We start from the raw sequence: 16,902 nt of genomic DNA, 5'->3' as shown, positions 1-16,902 counted from the left end.
CAGTTGTGTCTGACTCTGTGCAACCCCATAGATGGCAGCCCACCAGGCTTCTCTGTCCCTGGGATTCTCCAGGCAAGAATACTGGAGTGGGTCAGTATAATGTTAGACCACTTTAAAAGTGAGTTGAGGCTGGTGAGGCATTGAATTCATGGGGCAAAATATGGAAAAGTGATATAAAAGTTTATTGTCCTTTAAGACTCTGGGGAAATGTTTCTCATTCAAGGTTAGTAGCATTTAGTTATATACTTATGAAAGGACTAGAAGTCTCATGTCAGCATCTCCTGCTGCTACTGCTGCTAAGTTGCTTCAGTTGTGTCCAATTCTATGCGACCCCATAGACGGCAGCCCACCAGGCTCCCCTGTCCCTGGGACTCTCCAGGCAAGAACACTGGAGTGGGTTGCCATTTCCTTCTCCAATGCATGAAAGTGAAAAGTGAAAGTGAAGTCACTCAGTTGTGTCCGACTCATAGCGACCCCATGGACTGCAGCCTACCAGGCTCCTCCGTCCAGGGGATTTTCCAGGCAAGAGTACTGGAGTGGGTTGCCATTGCCTTCTCCGTCAGCATCTCCTAGAAGCTATCAAAGCCCAGATTTGAGTTTGTTTGAGTTGTAGGCAATGAATACTTTTGATTCTTTGATAGATAGGATGATAGGATCAGTGTTTTTAGACAAACAATTATTTTGCTGTGAGAGCAACTAAAGAACTTTATGAAATATAAAATTTTTCATATATTACCTTTTAAATCTAACCTCTGTGAAGTATTTCTAAGGAACCCTTATCATTCCTAAAGAGAATTTGATGGATTTCTTTGAAGCTCAATCCTATAAAGCCATTAGGAACTATATTTTGCCTGTTCTAATGACTTTTCATACTTGAATTGTTATTTTCATACTAAGTTCCTGTTGAAGAATAAATATACACCAAAAAATATGTAGCTTACCAGCAACATGATCAAGGTTAAACCGACTTAAATATTTGTCATTCAAATGAGCATGTGCTTAAAAAAAGCTTCTGTTAGTGTAGATTACAGCTATGAGATGCCATTTTCCGAACAAAATACAATGCTCAGTAGTTATGAATATATTGAACAAGGAATGTTTAACTGTGGAAATAATATAGTGAAGTTTTAGGTAAAGAAGTATCTGTAATTTGGAATTGAAGGAATGTTCTCAGTACTGCCAAATTATAGCTGAGGAGGTAAGAGTTATTTGTTAGGAATATGTTCTGAATGTTTATCTGTGTGTCCAACTCTTAACACTAAAATATGTTTTTGTGGAAACTTACCCTGATATTTATCTTAGTTTGTAAAGTGGATTGTCTTTGTGTTATTCCTATATACTTTTATCCATGCATGGATTACATTTATTAAAAAATAAATTAAGCTAGTACTCGGGAGCTATGTCAGCATTATTGGAAAACTGAAAAGTCACCGGTGTGGGTGTTAAAATCCGCATTTCTCCTCTACAAATGAAAACTGATAAATCAGGACTATTGAAAGTTCTGATGGTATTGTTCTCAATCTCAAGGGTGCTTATTTCAAATGACTTTCTAATTATAAATAGTGAAGTCTATGATGAAATCCTTGAAATTAACTTGCTGTTTTTCTTTTTTAAGGAAACATCTCTGCTTTTCTCCTCTTAACTACTAAAGGAGGTTGATTCCTTCCTTAATAATAATTTTTGTGGTTTTTTTTTTTTTTTTCTTTTCTCTTTTTTGGACAGAGGTTCTAAAAGACTATATCAAGCCAGAGGGAGAATGTTTGGAATTGTTTGCTCGAAATTTACAGCCAGGTTGGACTAGTTGGGGCAATGAAGTTCTCAAATTTCAACACATGGATTATTTTGTTGCTCTGGAGTCTAAAAGCTGACGAGGCTCTTAAAATTGTGTTTTTCTTCGGTTTTTCCTTACTCCTCCTTTCATTCAGATTGATGTTTTCCTTTTTTTTTTTTTTTTTTACCAACCAGTATGCTTAAAGATGTAAACAGAACTTTGTTTTTCAGCAAAGTGACTAGAAGTGACTGACCGTCATATAATTTCAAGATGAATTTTACTTCAGGTGCACTAGTATTCCACATTATTCTGGACTCTCTACAAATAAAAGATGTAAGCAGTTTGAAAGAAGGCAAGACTTTGTTATTGAAAAAGTTCAGAAAGCATGCATTATGGACCTGAAGTCATAATTCTGCACATGGATGTGTTTGTTTAGCCCACGTGGTGGTGGTAAAAAAAAATTTTGAACCATAAGAGAATTTCAGAAAATCAGGAAATTTCACATACTAAGTCTTTAATCATCAGAAACTCTGGCTAGACAGTCTGTACTGTACTGGCTATACAGTCTGGCTGTACAGTCTGTAGTTTTTGCTGACATCAGTCTGTGGGACCCAGTGATGCCAACATTTGGGAAGGGCCATGTACTCTTCAGTTTACTAAAGTAACCTTGCCCCATGCCAATCAGTTATATGTTCTACTTGACCCCTGTACAACCTGAATTTAGAACTTCTTGTTTAGTGTTACATTCTGGAATACATTCAAAGGCCTGTCAAGTACCACATCATTGTACTGAGTTCATGAGACTTTTTTTGGAGGGTTTTAAATTGCATTCATGGTCACTTTTCAAGTATTTTTTAGTTTTGCTTGTTCCTCTAGAAGGAAAAAAAAATTCTTACAATGTTAGAGAGTAAACATTGCTTGGACTTAATTGATATTTATAGACTATTCCATCTGAAAGCAGCAGAATACGCATTCTTCTCTAGTGCACTTGGAGCATTCTGTAGGGTGGATCACATGCTGGGTCTCAAAACAAACCTCAGTAAATTTTAAAAAGTTGAAATCACATCAAACATATTTTCCAACCACAATACTATGAGATTAGAAATCAACTACAGGAAAAAGCTAGTAAAAACTCTAAAAACTGTGACATGCTGATGAAAGAAATGGAATATGACACAAACAGATGGAAAGACACACTGTTCTTGGATTGGAAGAATCAATATTGCTAAAATTACTATACTACCCAAGGCAATGTACAGATCCAGTGCAATCCCTAACAGATTACCAATAGAATTTTTCACAGAGCTGGAACAAAAATTTAAAAATTTGTATGGAAACGTGAAAAACTCAGGATATCCAAAGCAATTCTGACAAAGAAAAATGGAGTTGGAGAAATCGGGCTCCCTGACTTTGAACTATATTACAGAGCTACAGTAATCAAAGCAGTATTGTACTGGAACAGAAACAGAAATATGGGTCAATGGAACAAGATAGAATGCCTAGATAGAAACCCACGCACCTATGGTTAGCTAATCTCCAATAAAGGAGGCAAGAATATACAATGGAGAAAAGACAGTCTCTTCAGTAAGTGACACTGGGAACACAGCTATATATTAAAGAATGAACTTAGAATATTCTCTAACACTGTACACAAAAGTAAACTCAAAATGGATTAAAGGCCTAAATGTAAGACCAGATACTATAAAACTCTTATAGGAAAACATAGGCAGAACAGTCTTTGACATAAATTGCCTCAATATCTTTTTGGATCTACCTCATAGACCAATGAAATTAAAACAAAAATACAGAAATGGGACCCAGTTAAGCTTAAAAGCTTTTGCACAGTAAAGGCAACCATAAGCAAAGTGAAAAGACAACTCACAGAATGGAAGAATATATTAATATTTGCAAATGAGGCGACCAACAAAGATTAATCTCCAAAATAATACAAATAGCTCTTGCAGCTCAATATAAAAAAACCCAAAAATAACCCAGTTTAAAAAAAAAAAAGGGGGGCAGATCTAAATAGGCATTTCTCCAAAAAAATACATACAGATGGCCAAAAAACACACGTAAAGATGCTCAGCATTGCTAATATTTAGAGAAATGAGGTATCATCCCACACTGGTCAGAATGACCATCATCAAACATCTACAAACAATAGAAGAGGGTGTGGAGAAAAGGGAACCCTCCTGCAGTGTTGGGAATGTAAATTGGTACAACCACTATGGAGAGGAGTATGGACATTCCTTAAAAAACCAAAATCAGCCATATGATCCAACAATCCCACTCCTGGGCTCATATCCAGAGAAAACCATAGTTCGAAAAGATATGTGCACCCCTGTGTTCATTGCAGCACTAGTCATAGCAGACAAAATATGTAGCAGCCTAAATGTCCATTGAGAGAGGAATGGATAAAGAAGATGTAATATATGTACAGTGGACTGTTAGCGATAAAAAAAGAAATAATACCATTTGCAGCAATGTGGATGGACCTAGAGATTATCATACTAAGTGAAATAAGTCAGAGAAAGACAAATAGCATGTGATACCACTTATATGAAAAACTAAAAAGTTGATGCAAATGAATTTATTTACAAAACAGAAACAGACTTATAGTCTTTGAAAACAAATATATGGTTAGCAAAGGAGAAAGGCTGAGAGGGGGGAGGAATAAATTAGGAGTTTGGGATTAACAGATGCACAAATAGATAATCAACAAAGACCTACTGCATAGACAGGGAACTATACTCAGTGTTCTATAATAACCTGTATGGGAAAAGAATCTGAAAAAGTGGATGTTTATTTGTGTATAATTGACTCACTTTGCTATACACCTGAGACTAACAACATTGTAAATCCACTATACCCCAATATAAAATTTAAATTAGAAAATAAAAGTAAAAAAAGCCCCCCCCCCAAAAAAAGTAAAAAAAAAGTAACCACTGCTTATGATTGTGAAAAAGTTTTTATATATTATTTCCAGATTTTCTACAAATAAGTGTTTACTAAGTAAAATATTTTTACTGGAATTATTCTTTGAAAAGCATGCTGACTTATTATGTGTAACCTGTAAAAATTTTTTTGAGGTATATTTTTTCATAGAATAATGTTCTCCAGTTTTCAGTGTAGAATTCAGTGAGTTTTGAAGATGTATATATAGGTGTCTGTCTACAGCCATAAACATTATATAGAACATTTCCTTCATCCCCTGAAATTCATGTGTCCATTTGCGTCAGTCATATCCTCCCACCTTTGCCATTGGCAAATAATGATTTGTTTTGTATCATTAGTTTTGCATTTTTTAGAATTTCATATAAATGGAAACATAGACTATGTAATCTAGTGTGTTTGGCCTTTTAGCATTTTGAGAAAAGTGTTTATACTATTTACAGATTTTCTACAAATGTTTATCTACTAAGTAAAATGTTAGATTGAAATGACTGACTGTCAGGATTGCCAATTTACTTGCTGATTTTGCCAAATAAAAATGCTGGTTTTGAAGTTTGTTAATTCTTTGAGTATGTGAGTTTCAGAGGCTTAACTTTGAGCCTTACTTTAGTTGCTGCCTTTGTTCTGACCTTGTAGACTCTATCTGCCTTGTCCTGTTCTAGTCATCAAGATTCTGGACTCAAACTCACTCTCACCAGAAAACCCTAGGCCCCCAAATCTTACCTTTTCAGGCTTGGAACTCTAGAGACCTATCTTCAGCGATTTTTATGTATTCAGCTTCAGAGAGACATTGGATTTTTTACTGACTGTGATTCAGAGGAAGATTATAATCACCTTAAAGGGCTTTCCCTTCCTTAAAGATGCTGCTTAATTCACTTCATTTGACTCACATCATGTCCTGTTGGGTTACCACATGCTGGGAAGCACCACAACACTTTTGGCATAGTTTTTGGGTTATCAGAGTTCTTTTACTTCAGTTATGTCACTTTATACTCAAAGCAGTCTTATGAAGTTGAAGTTATAATGAGGGAACAGGTTCATAGAGGTGAGCTGACATGGTTAATAAATGATAACCAAGATGTGAATTCTATTCTGTTTCCTCAGTTAGGACACTTCATGTTGTACCATGTTTCCTAATGAACTTGAGGTCTTAATAGTAAGCATATCAGCTACTAATCAGAGGATCCACCATGTAGCCTGAAGCAAATTTAGAATGGTTCATAGGTAGTCATCCAAAATAACTTTCTCAATATATGATGCCATCAGTCTTGGATTAGGAACACAATATTTTTTTGTTAGGGATTTTAGTGACATTAGTTGGAGTGACAGCCTGTGTGTGACTCAAGAGTCAGACGGGCTGCTAAACCCTTTGACATAGGCTGTTAGCACATTTACAGTGCAATTGTATTTCCTCAATCAGAATAGCCATTTTTTAATTCACATTTTTAAGGAAGCTCTTCTGCAAGAGGTAGACTTGGACTGGAAGGTGGCGGTTCTGCTTATTAGAATAAGTGACAGAAATACAGGTGCAGATAATTTGATGCACCATGGTTATCTGCCGTCAGTGTTCGGTTATGTAGACCAACCCCAAACTCCATAGAGAATCTTAATCAAATTCATGACTCTGTTGATCAATCTGATCCAGCTTGACAGCAAGTCAGAATACCAGAATGCCATGATAATTTCACGAAATATTTTCTTGTAAATATTCCTAGGAGTTAACATAGATTTTCTATGGCTTCTGTGAACTTGAGTGAAAACTACTGGACTTTTTCAGTATCAGTGCAAGTACTTGGGGCTATATAAAAATGCATTGATCTCTAGGAGTGGAGAGCATGAGGAAAACTTTTTTCCAACCACTTTTGCTGATTAAATTTTGGCCTGGTCATCAGATAACTGTGACACAGCAGTGGGGTAGCTTTGGATGACAGCTAAGGTGAATGAATGATCATTTGTAGCACTGAGGCCAGGCCACAGCTGTGAAAGCGAGTCTTAACTACTAGACCACCAGGGAACTCCCTGGAAGAATCCATTTTCAAGTTCATTCAGATTGATAGCAGAATTCAGTTGTTTCCTTGCGGGCCATTGGCTAGGAGTCAACTCAGCTTCTAGAGGCTGTTCTCTGGTCTTTGCACATGACTCCTTCCATCTTCAAGGTCACAGAAGTGCATTGAGTGCTTCTTACCCTTTGATTCTCTGACTTTGCCTTGTGTTGTCATCTAGAGAAAATTCTGTTTTTAAAGTGCTTTTGTGATTAGATTGGACCCACCTGGTTAATCTCCCTTTTTTCATACAATGAAATAGTCATGGGGGTGATAATTCATCATGTCACAGGCCCCCACCAAACTCAAAGGGGAGAGGGTTATACAAGCAAGAAGGTCATTGGGAGTCATTCTTAAGATTTTGCCTAACACAACACAACCCCTGACCCCCAACAATCCATGTCTGTCCCACAAGTGAAATACATTTACCCTATCCTCAGGTTCAAACTGGAATCATTCTATTACAGCATCACGTTCAAGTCCAGAGTCTGTTATAAATTCTACCAGCTTAAAAGTCCCATATCTCATCATCTAAATCAGATTAGAACAGGCTCCGGTGTAATCCATTAAGTACAGCTCCTGGGCAAAGTTCTACATCTGTGGACCTGTGAAACTAAAGAAAATGTGACCTGCCTCCAACACTTCCACAGTAGTTGAATGGGCTTGGCATAAGAGTTACAGCTTTTCCAGTTAAAAAATAGGGGAGAATGGGGAACAAATAGCATTTTTACTTGTCAGCTTGTCCAAAGCAGTTTAAAAATCCAGCCAGGTAAACTCCAGGCAGAGTTCCTTGATTAGAGCTTCAAGGCTGGGCAGTAATGCGTGGTTTTCAGCTCTGCATTTTGGGTTCTTAGCTCCATCCTCTGAGCTCTGATTCTGCTCTCTGCTTTTGTTTCCATCTTTTGAATCATTCTTTTTTTGAAACATTGAAGTATAGTTGATGTACAGTAATTTACTGGTGTACAACATGGTGATTCACAGTTTATAAAATGCTATACCACATTTATGGGCTGCCCAGGTGGCACTAATAAAAGAACCAACCCTCATGCCAATGCAGGAGATGTAAGAGAGATGTAAGAGACGCAGGTTCAATCCCTGGGTAGGGAAGATTCACTGGAGGAGGGCATGGCAACCCACTCCAGTATTATTATTTTTTTTAATTAATTTAATTGGAGGCTAATTACTTTACAATATTGTAGTGGTTTTTGCCATACATTGACATGAATCAGCCATGGGTGTACATGTGTTCCCCATCCTGAACCCTCCTCCCAGCTCCCTCCCAATCCCATCCCTCTGGGTCATCCCAGTGCACCAGCCCTGAGCACCTTGTCTCATGCATCGAACCTGGACTGGCAATCTGTTTCACATATGATAATATACATGTTTCAGTGCTGTTCTCTCAAATCATCCCACCCTTGCCTTCTCCTACAGAGTCCAAAAGTCTGTTCTTTACATCTGTGTCTCTTTTGCTGTCTCGCATATAGGGTCATTGTTACCATCTTTCTAAATTCCATATATATGCATTAATATACTGTATTAGTGTTTTTCTTTCTGACTTACTTCACTGTGTATAATAGGTAGGTTCCAGTTTCATCCACCTCATAAGAACTGATTCAAATGCATTCTTTTTAATAGCTGAGTTATTCCATGGTGTGTATGTACCACAGCTTTCTTATCCATTCATCTGCCAATGCACATCTAGGTTGCTTCCATGTCCTGGCTATTGTAAACAGTGCTGCATTGAACATTGGGGTACACGTGTCTCTTTAAATTCTGGTTTCCTCGGTGTGTATGTCCAGCAGTGGGATTGCTGGGTTGTATGCAGTTCTATTTACAGTTTTTTAAGGAATCTTCACACTGTTCTCCATAGTGGCTGTACTAGTTTGCATTCCCACCAACAGTATAAGAGGGTTCCTTTTTCTCCACATCCTCTCCAGCATTAATTGTTTGTAGACTTTTTGATAGCAGCTATTCTGACTAGTGTGAGATGGTACCTCATTGTGGTTTTGATTTGCATTTCTCTGATAATGCCACTCCAGTATTCTTGCCTGGAAAATCCCTAACCCTAACAGAGGAGCCTGGTGGGCTACGGTCCATAGTGTCGCAAAGACTTGGACATGACCAAAGCAACTTTGCATGCACATGTCATGTTTATAGTTATTACAAAATATTGGCTATATCCTCCATATTCTATAATAGATCCTTGTAGCTTATTTTATACCTAATAGTTTGAGTTCTCCTTTTCTATGAAAGGTAGCATGTATTTACAGTTGAATTATTTTATCAGCCTGCTTCCTGTTCATAGAATTTGGGAGATTTGACAGCCTTTTCTTTTTTCATTTTATACTCTCTCCTGTTCAGTCCACATTAGTATTGTATCTGCTGATGTAAGATTCTGAAGAACCAATGGATCTTGTTTGAAATTCCCATTCACTCCCATCAGACAAGACCCAAATCCACAAATCTTTTTTTTAACAATAGAAAAATGAACATATATATATATATACATACATATGTATATATGTCTCATTTACACATGAGATGCCCAGAGGAAAAAGAGTAACTCCTCTAGGTGGTTTAGAATTCCAGCTTATATAGTATCTTCAACAAACAATAATAACTTTGTGGAGAAATAGCAGGACAAAGAAGAGCAGTTTCAGGCTTCCAGGGGTGGAGATAAAAGGCTAGTTAGTAAAGTTTGTTATGTGGATTCCTCTGGTGCCTTCTCCAGGCTGATAGGGTCTAAATAAAGTTGTCTCTGAGGACTAACCTTTGTCCTTCCAGATGAAGAGAAGGGACCCTGTTTTTAGGCAGACTGAGAGAGGTCACAGAGATTTTCTTGTATCTACTTCTTTTCAGTTGTGAAGTTTTCTTCCTATTGATTTCATCTTGGTAGCAGTTATTCTCCAAATACTAAACTTTACATGTATATTGACCTAATTCAACCAATTAAAGTGGAGTTTCAGAGGTACTCAGGCCATTTGACAGGGAGAGATTTGTGTTCTCTTAGCTCACCAAAAATGAAACTAAAACCAAAAGCTTAATAGACATAGCAGATATGGGCAGATCCAAATAAATCTTGTATTCCCAGGAGGCTCAGTGGTAAAGAATCTGCCTGTCCATGCAGGAGACACTAGAGAAATGGGTTTAATCCCTGGATCAGGAAGATCCCCTGGAGTAGGAAATGGCAACCTGTGCCAGTATTCTTGCCTGGGAAATCCCATGGACAGAGGAGCCAGGCCAGTTACAGTCCATGGGGTGGAAAAAGAGTCAGGACTGAGCGACTGACCACACACACACACACACCCCCACAGATAAATGCTACATACAAATTTAAAAAAAAAAAAAGCCACTTAGGTTTCCTCCTTTGTGAATTTTTTTTTTTTTTTTTTTTTACCATTTTGACAAATTCAGTACTGAGCTTCATAAAAGAAAACATGATCGAACTGGTTAAATTGATAATGTAGAGGCTTCCTCTTTACTCTGTGTGGGTTCTGGAACCATGCTTGTCCCTCCCTTTTAGGGAAAAGTAATTTAGATGTTTAAAGAAGTCCTCAGGTGCATACAACTAGACTGTGGTGTAGAACTTGACATAAAGAGGGAAGTTTCAGAGAGAAGTATAAGGAGGTTAAAAGTACTTTTTCTGCATGATTTGTTGGGGAGCAAGCATTTATTTTGGATCTCCTCCTCTCCCTTTTCCTTCCTTTTCGCTGCCCTTCTCTCCAGTGTGGCCCAGGGCTACCTCCCCTTTCACTTTCGCCCTTGGAAAGCCTAGAAGGACTAGGGTGGAGTACAGAGGATGAGTGGAGGGTATGATTCTAGCCTTGAAAGGGGTTTTGCATCACTCATGGTCCATCCAAGCTCATCTGGGTAGGAGAGGTCTCAGGCTTAGGACCAGGAACATGCTCTTGTGGATCTCTGCTGAGGTTAGGCAGTCAGTGGAGGAATCAAGGACTCGAGAGCTTCTGTCAACCTTTCCATTGGTGAAGACTAAGAAATATTATATTTTTGTTATTACATCACATTCTTATTTTAAATGTACTGATGGAAAAGATGGTTCATTGTCTCCAAGGGCACATTGTTCTATAGCATGTTCAGCTCTGAAAATTTTTAATGAGATAAAATGTATGTTTCCTTTCTTGACATTCTTAAAAGTTAGCAAGCGAAAGAGCAGAAAGAAAGGAAAATGAGAAAAAAAGCTTTGGTTAAAAAAAATGTCAAGCTTTTTGATTATTCTGTACATGATATGTCTCAAGGTTGTTCTATTCTTTCAGATACAATGGGACAGCTGAGCCCATACGATTTTCTCCTTCCTCTTGACTATTCCTTCTTTTGATCTTTAGCTCTTAGCATAGTGCTTTATTGCACAGTGGGAACTCAATAAATGTATGTTGAATGTTGGATTGGAGATACTTGTGTTAAAGTTGAAGGTGAATGGAGTGGGGAGAGAGCTTGGACAGGGCGAGCTGAAATTTTACATGCCAAACACAATACATTACTGTGTCTCTAAAACTTTGCAGTTTACAAAGGGCTGCTACGTACAGGGTCTTAGTTTTCCTCACAACAACCCTGTAGGATATTCCTGTATTCCTCTTTTATTTATGCATCCCAGAGAGGTTAAGTGTCTTGTCTTACTTACAGGCAGAGTTAGGTCTCACACCCAGTTCTCCTTTCTCCCCAGCTGTAAGAGAGAAAGTTTTCCAGAAGCAGGGGATTAGCAGAGGATTCAGAGATGCAGAAATTTTAAAGAAGGTATAATTTTACCATAGTCTTCATGGTTTTGCTGAGAAAAATCCATTTCGGAAGAGTTAAGGATGGGAAGAAGACTATAAGAGTGGACGCCCTTACTTTCTTCAAGGGGAAAATCCTTTCTAAGTAAAATTGTTTTCTCTCATATTTAATAACTGAAAAAGTCAGTGATTTGAATAACTCCACAAGATGTCCTATAATATTAGCCCAATTGTAAATGTATAGTTTATGAATGATTTCAAGTTGCTAAAGTGAAAAAAAAACTTACAAAGTAAGAGAGTATTGGTCAATTTGTTTTGCACTTAGAAGCAACTATTTTCTGAAATATTTAAGGGCTACCAATCTGTACCCTGTTTCTTTAAGTATTCATAAATATTTGCTAAAAGACATATGTTGGTAAGGATTGTTACTATGCACAATATACTTTAGGATTTTACTGTATTTCTTATGTCATCATTCAGGTTTGTCATGTCATTTTTTCCCAGTGTTCCACAGTTGATTGCTGAAATATCTGTGGAACTCAGTATTTTAGAAAACTCTCTTCTATACATGTCAAGACATTTCTGTGTAAAATTATACAAATGCTGCTGTCTGGTAGTCATGAGCCCATTACCGCCCCCTGTCTAAATAGAGTAGCGCATGCTCTCACCTGTAGGGATGAAATGAATATATGGAGCTTGTCCCCAAAGCAGTGAAACCTAGAAGGTATCATGTGTTGATATACTTTATTTTTATAATATTCTTAGCATTCTATGTGCAATTTCTTTTGTTTGCTTTAGGTTTGCTTTAAGTCCTTAATCTGTGAACTAATACTTTTGCTCATACCCGAGAAAAAGGGCCTAAAAAATGACACGAGAATATTTTAGACATTTTCTCTTGAGTTTTTTGGTACATCTTGAAAAAGTGGGAGATAGATGATAGAGTGTTTGGCCCTTGGGTCAACAATGTAATTCATTTACTAGCTCAAATATTTATTGTATACCTACCTATCAGGAACTGTGCTGGGGAAATAGTGTGGAAAAAGACAGACACTGTCCTTGGCCTCCTGGGCTTACAGTTTATAATCACCAGATAGCATATAGAATAGAAGCAAAGTGATTGAAAAATTGTGTAAAGATGAAAGTAGAACAGGAGTCCTGTGAGTTTGTGGGTGAGGACAGAGCATTGCCTTGATGCCCCTTATTCTGCTTCCTTAAAAGGTCATCAGAATGCTGGTCACTTCTCTTGTGATATGGGCCTCTCTCTCACTTGGCAACTCAGTCCACTAGCAGCTATAATTTGCTAAAGCATAAAAGTTTTTTATTTTTTTTAAACCGATGTTCAATTCAGAGCACAGATCAGATCAGTCCTCTGCACATTAGAGATTTCTGCCTTCACTGCAGTTAACAAAGGCGACACGCAATAATCCATTCTGTCCCAGTGCAGTAACCTGTGATGACTAGTTAATCTCACTCTGCCTCCAAGCCCTGGCATCTTCCATGTCCCTGAAACGTCAGCCCCTTTCGGCCTGTGCCCTTTCCAGTGTGGCTATTCCAGCCTGGCTCTGTGCTGCAACCCTTTCCTCTCAAACTGTCCCCTTCACTGCCCTCTTTGCCAGCTTTTCCACCTGCCATTTGGACCTCCTACGTGCTGGAATCATCCAGATTAACAGGGCTGCCTATCATGGAAAAGGATTATGTAGTTTCAAAACTGAGTTCATTGAAGTGTACCATATCAGTTATGATTATCAGTCATAAACAAGTTTACTGCCATGGAAGTGAAGCTGAATCCAACAGTTAAGAGCCCAAGGAGCAGAGACAAAGTGATTTTATATGGATTGGAAGAACATCAGAACCTTTCTTCCGTGAGACCTAATGCCTATGAAATAGTTTTTCCTTCTCATGGGAAGCAGATGGGAGACTATAGAGTGTGACCATAACCTGCTGTGTGTAAGTGAGATGACCCTCATTTTTGTACCTTTCCCAGAGGTGGGCTATGTGATCATCACAAGAAAACATGGAAGGGCTACTCATCTGCTAGAAACCTTTTCAGTTAGCAATCATGGTTGTTTGCCTTACAAGTGTTTCTTTCGGTAGCCCACGTAAGGTAAAGGGAAATTATAACTAGATATGCAGTTGCAATTGTAACTTCTTGTCCGTGTGAAACAACTAGTGGGATGGGAACATGATCTTCTTCCTACTTCTCCTTCCATCCTCTGCCCTGCCTTGAAAAGACTGTAGACACATCAATGGAAGCTTCACTGTCAAGGTCAAGGAACATCATCTAAGAAACTCATTGCCAAGGGTGTTTCACAATCTCTCAAATCCAGAAACGCCTACCTAATTGTGGAATCTCACCTCCAGGCAGCATGTAGGAATTGTGCAAGCAGTACTACAAGGCTCCACATTTAATGAGAAATAGAGACTAAAATCTTTTGACAAGTTTTGTCTCATATAATTTCTTTCTTATGGGGATCAAAACAACCAACACATGGTCTTGACGAGAGAAGAGAAATATTCCTAATTTTGGAAAGCCGTAGGACACCTCAACATTTTCTCATGTACTTTTGATTTGCCTTTTAATTTTAGCTATGGTGTATTGGGTCATGGAACTGCTTTAATTTTTCCTTTATCACATCACTTTTCTCCTTTGAACTTTTGCTTTTATGTCTAGCAACTCTGTGACGCTTCTAATATTACAGTTTAGAGCTCTTAGGAGAGCCAGGGACTTTAGCATAGTGCATCCTTCATTCTGCCTCTGAAAGTACTTGTCATCTGTACCCGTTAGAGTTGCTTGTTGCAAACAAGAGAAATCAACTTTGGTTAACTTAAGAAGAAAAAGAATTCGTTGTGAAGATGTCTAATAATGGGAAGGATTGAGAACCAGGCTCAGAAGAAGATGGGCATGCATGCTGATAGGGTGGTGAGTCTCTGGGGGAGGAGAACCAGACATAAGTGGAGTAAAACCTTAAAGCAAAGTTAGGACTCTCCTCGAAACAACAATCCCCCATGCGACCTAAACCATGGAGAATTTCTCAGGTTGGCTGCACTCTTCCGTGACTGCCTCTGGGGTGGGGGGTGTCAACCATGGAACTGGCCGAACCTGGACACAAGTTCTCTTTTCATTGGGCAAGAGGAACGGAGACTGCTTCTTCTTTGGCTTCTTTTCTTTTTTCTTCCCAAGGCCAAGGTCTGGTTTGGATACTGGGGGGCCAGAAAAAGAAAGAAATCTAAACCTGAGCACTTGGCTTTCCTCCAGAATCCCCACTCCCTTATCCTCTTCAGTGTTACAAATGAGGTGAAGTCGGTATTCATTTGTCCTTGCTAACCCTTCAAAATCTTTGTCTCTCCTCTCTCGTTGGACCTCCCTTGGGGCTTATGCCATCAGCTAGAATACCCTTTACACCATTCTGGTTGGGATTATATGCTACCCCCGCCCCCCACTCCTTATTTGTTAAAAATACATTGTACCCCATTCTGCTAACTGCTCCTGCTTCTGCCTGTGTCCTGAGAAGTGACCGTCAGTGGAGTTATGCACAAATCATCTAACACCATGACTTTACAATTAAGGTTGATCTTTAGGCTGAATGTACGGTACGAATTGATCTCCATTTGGATCCTATAGATAAATCTACTTTAATATGTTAAACAGAATTTATAATCTCCTTCCAAATCTGCCTCTATTCCTGAATTCTCTTAGTGGATAGCATCACTATCTTCCAAGTTTCTCAAGCCAGAAATCACTGAGTCATCCTGTACCCTCTCCCTTTCTGAGTACTCCGTACACCATTTCGTTTGATGTAGATAACCACTTCCTTAAACTCTCTTGAGTCCATTTCCTGTTTTGGGTTTGTTTTACTATTGCTTTAGTATGAGTTTAGATGTCCTTTCATGCAGAAAGCTGAAATATCTTTCTAATGGATTTCTATTTTTAAAATGCTTTCTGTTTAGTCTATTCCCACATGCCAAAGTAATCTTCCTAAAACAAATCTGATCATCTCATTCTTCCGCTGAAATCCTTTTGTGGCCCTCTCAGCTCTCAGAATAAAAATCAAGTTCATCGCTTTAAGATAAAAGTCTGTTTTTGATATGACCTTTGACTATTTCTGTAAATCAACTATTGTATCTCCTGTAACATGTTATTTTGTTTCAGACAAACAGAGTTCTCCTGATTGGTCTTTTAATCTCTACTTCTTTCCTATGCCCATTCCTGTTAATGTTTTAAAACTCAGTTTGGCTTTCAAGTGATATATTTTTAGATAGGTAATATGTTGACATTTTTAGCATGGACCTGTGATACAGCTTGTGTCAATCAGAGTCACTGTCAGGGACTTTTCTTCTGGAGGGGCAGGAAAGATCAGATCTTGCCTTTTAGGTAAGGTTGCTGCAAAGATGCGAACTTGGGGCTCCTGTCACTTGAGGGATATTCATTGACGGAGAGAATGTGGCCAACATCCACAGAGAAGCAGAACTAAAACTGGGAGCACGGGAGTACTAGGGGAGTGAGAAAGCAGGTCTTGGTAACATTGGGCCCTGGATCTAATGTGGGTAATGTGAATCTGTGACGATCCTTTGCAGTTTTTAGCTGATTCATCCACTCCCCCCTTTTCTTTCATTTAAACTAGGCTGATTTCAGTTTTATCACTTTAGACCGAAAGAGTCCATGTAGATACAAAAGAATAAAAGAGTTAACTAACATTATTTATAAACTTAGTTTTTACAATTTTTGCTCTAGCTACACACAGAATAATTTTGATGATGGTTTTCAAGGGAAACCTACAGGTTTATGTGTGTGTGTATGTTGATTTTTATTTCTACATAAAGCAAGTTCTTCTTAAAGGACAGTTCTAACTTTGCCTGAATTGGCACTGGAAGTAGACAGAGGGAAAAATGTAAGATTTTTTTTTTTTTTAAAGAAGGTTTATGTGTAATCTTGTATCATTTAATGATTCTCAACTCCAGCTGTACATCAGAATCACTGGAGGGACTTTCAAAACTACAAATGCCTGGGACTCTACCAGACAAGTTAGAATCTCTGGGGCTGGGGCCCGAGCATTGGCATTTTTTAGAAGCTTGCAGAGAAGGCAGTGGCAACCCATTTCAGTACTCTTGCCTGGAAAATCCCATGAACGGAGGAGCCTGGTAGGTTGCAGCCCATGGGCTAAGAGTCGGGCATGACTGAGCGACTTCACTTTCACGCATTGGAGAAGGAAATGGCAACCCACTCCAGTATTCTTGCCTGGAGAATCCCAGGAACAGAGTAGCCTAGTGGGCTGCCGTCTGTGGGGTCGCACAGAGTCGGACACAACTGAAGTGACTTAGCAGCAGCAGCAGCAGTTTTCAGCTTTCAGCACAGGGTGAGAATCACTGATCTGACCTAATATTTTGCCTCTGTTCCTTGAGGAATTCA

The 16,902-nt window shown here is 38.6% G+C and overlaps 1 protein-coding gene across 4 annotated transcripts in view; it reads left to right on the top strand.

Moving 5' to 3' along the window:
* Positions 1 to 16,902, top strand: part of METTL4 (methyltransferase 4, N6-adenosine) — a 106,457-nt gene that overhangs the window by 24,735 nt on the left and 64,820 nt on the right. For 2 of the 4 annotated variants that reach the window (XM_043444022.1, XM_043444023.1), the window contains one exon: positions 1,723 to 1,998. The exons of 1 other annotated variant lie outside the window; for it this stretch is intronic. In XM_043444022.1, the coding sequence (XP_043299957.1) occupies positions 1,723 to 1,868 (146 nt within the window). In that variant the 3' untranslated portion in view covers positions 1,869 to 1,998. Of the gene's footprint in view, positions 1 to 1,615; positions 1,999 to 16,902 lie in introns of those variants that run through there. One more of the 4 variants, XM_043444025.1, reaches the window with a different exon arrangement.

This window comes from Cervus canadensis, chromosome 23, assembly GCF_019320065.1.
Source record: "Cervus canadensis isolate Bull #8, Minnesota chromosome 23, ASM1932006v1, whole genome shotgun sequence".
In the NCBI taxonomy this organism is placed as follows: Eukaryota; Metazoa; Chordata; class Mammalia; order Artiodactyla; family Cervidae; genus Cervus; species Cervus canadensis.
This window is presented reverse-complemented; position numbering and strand designations above follow the sequence as displayed.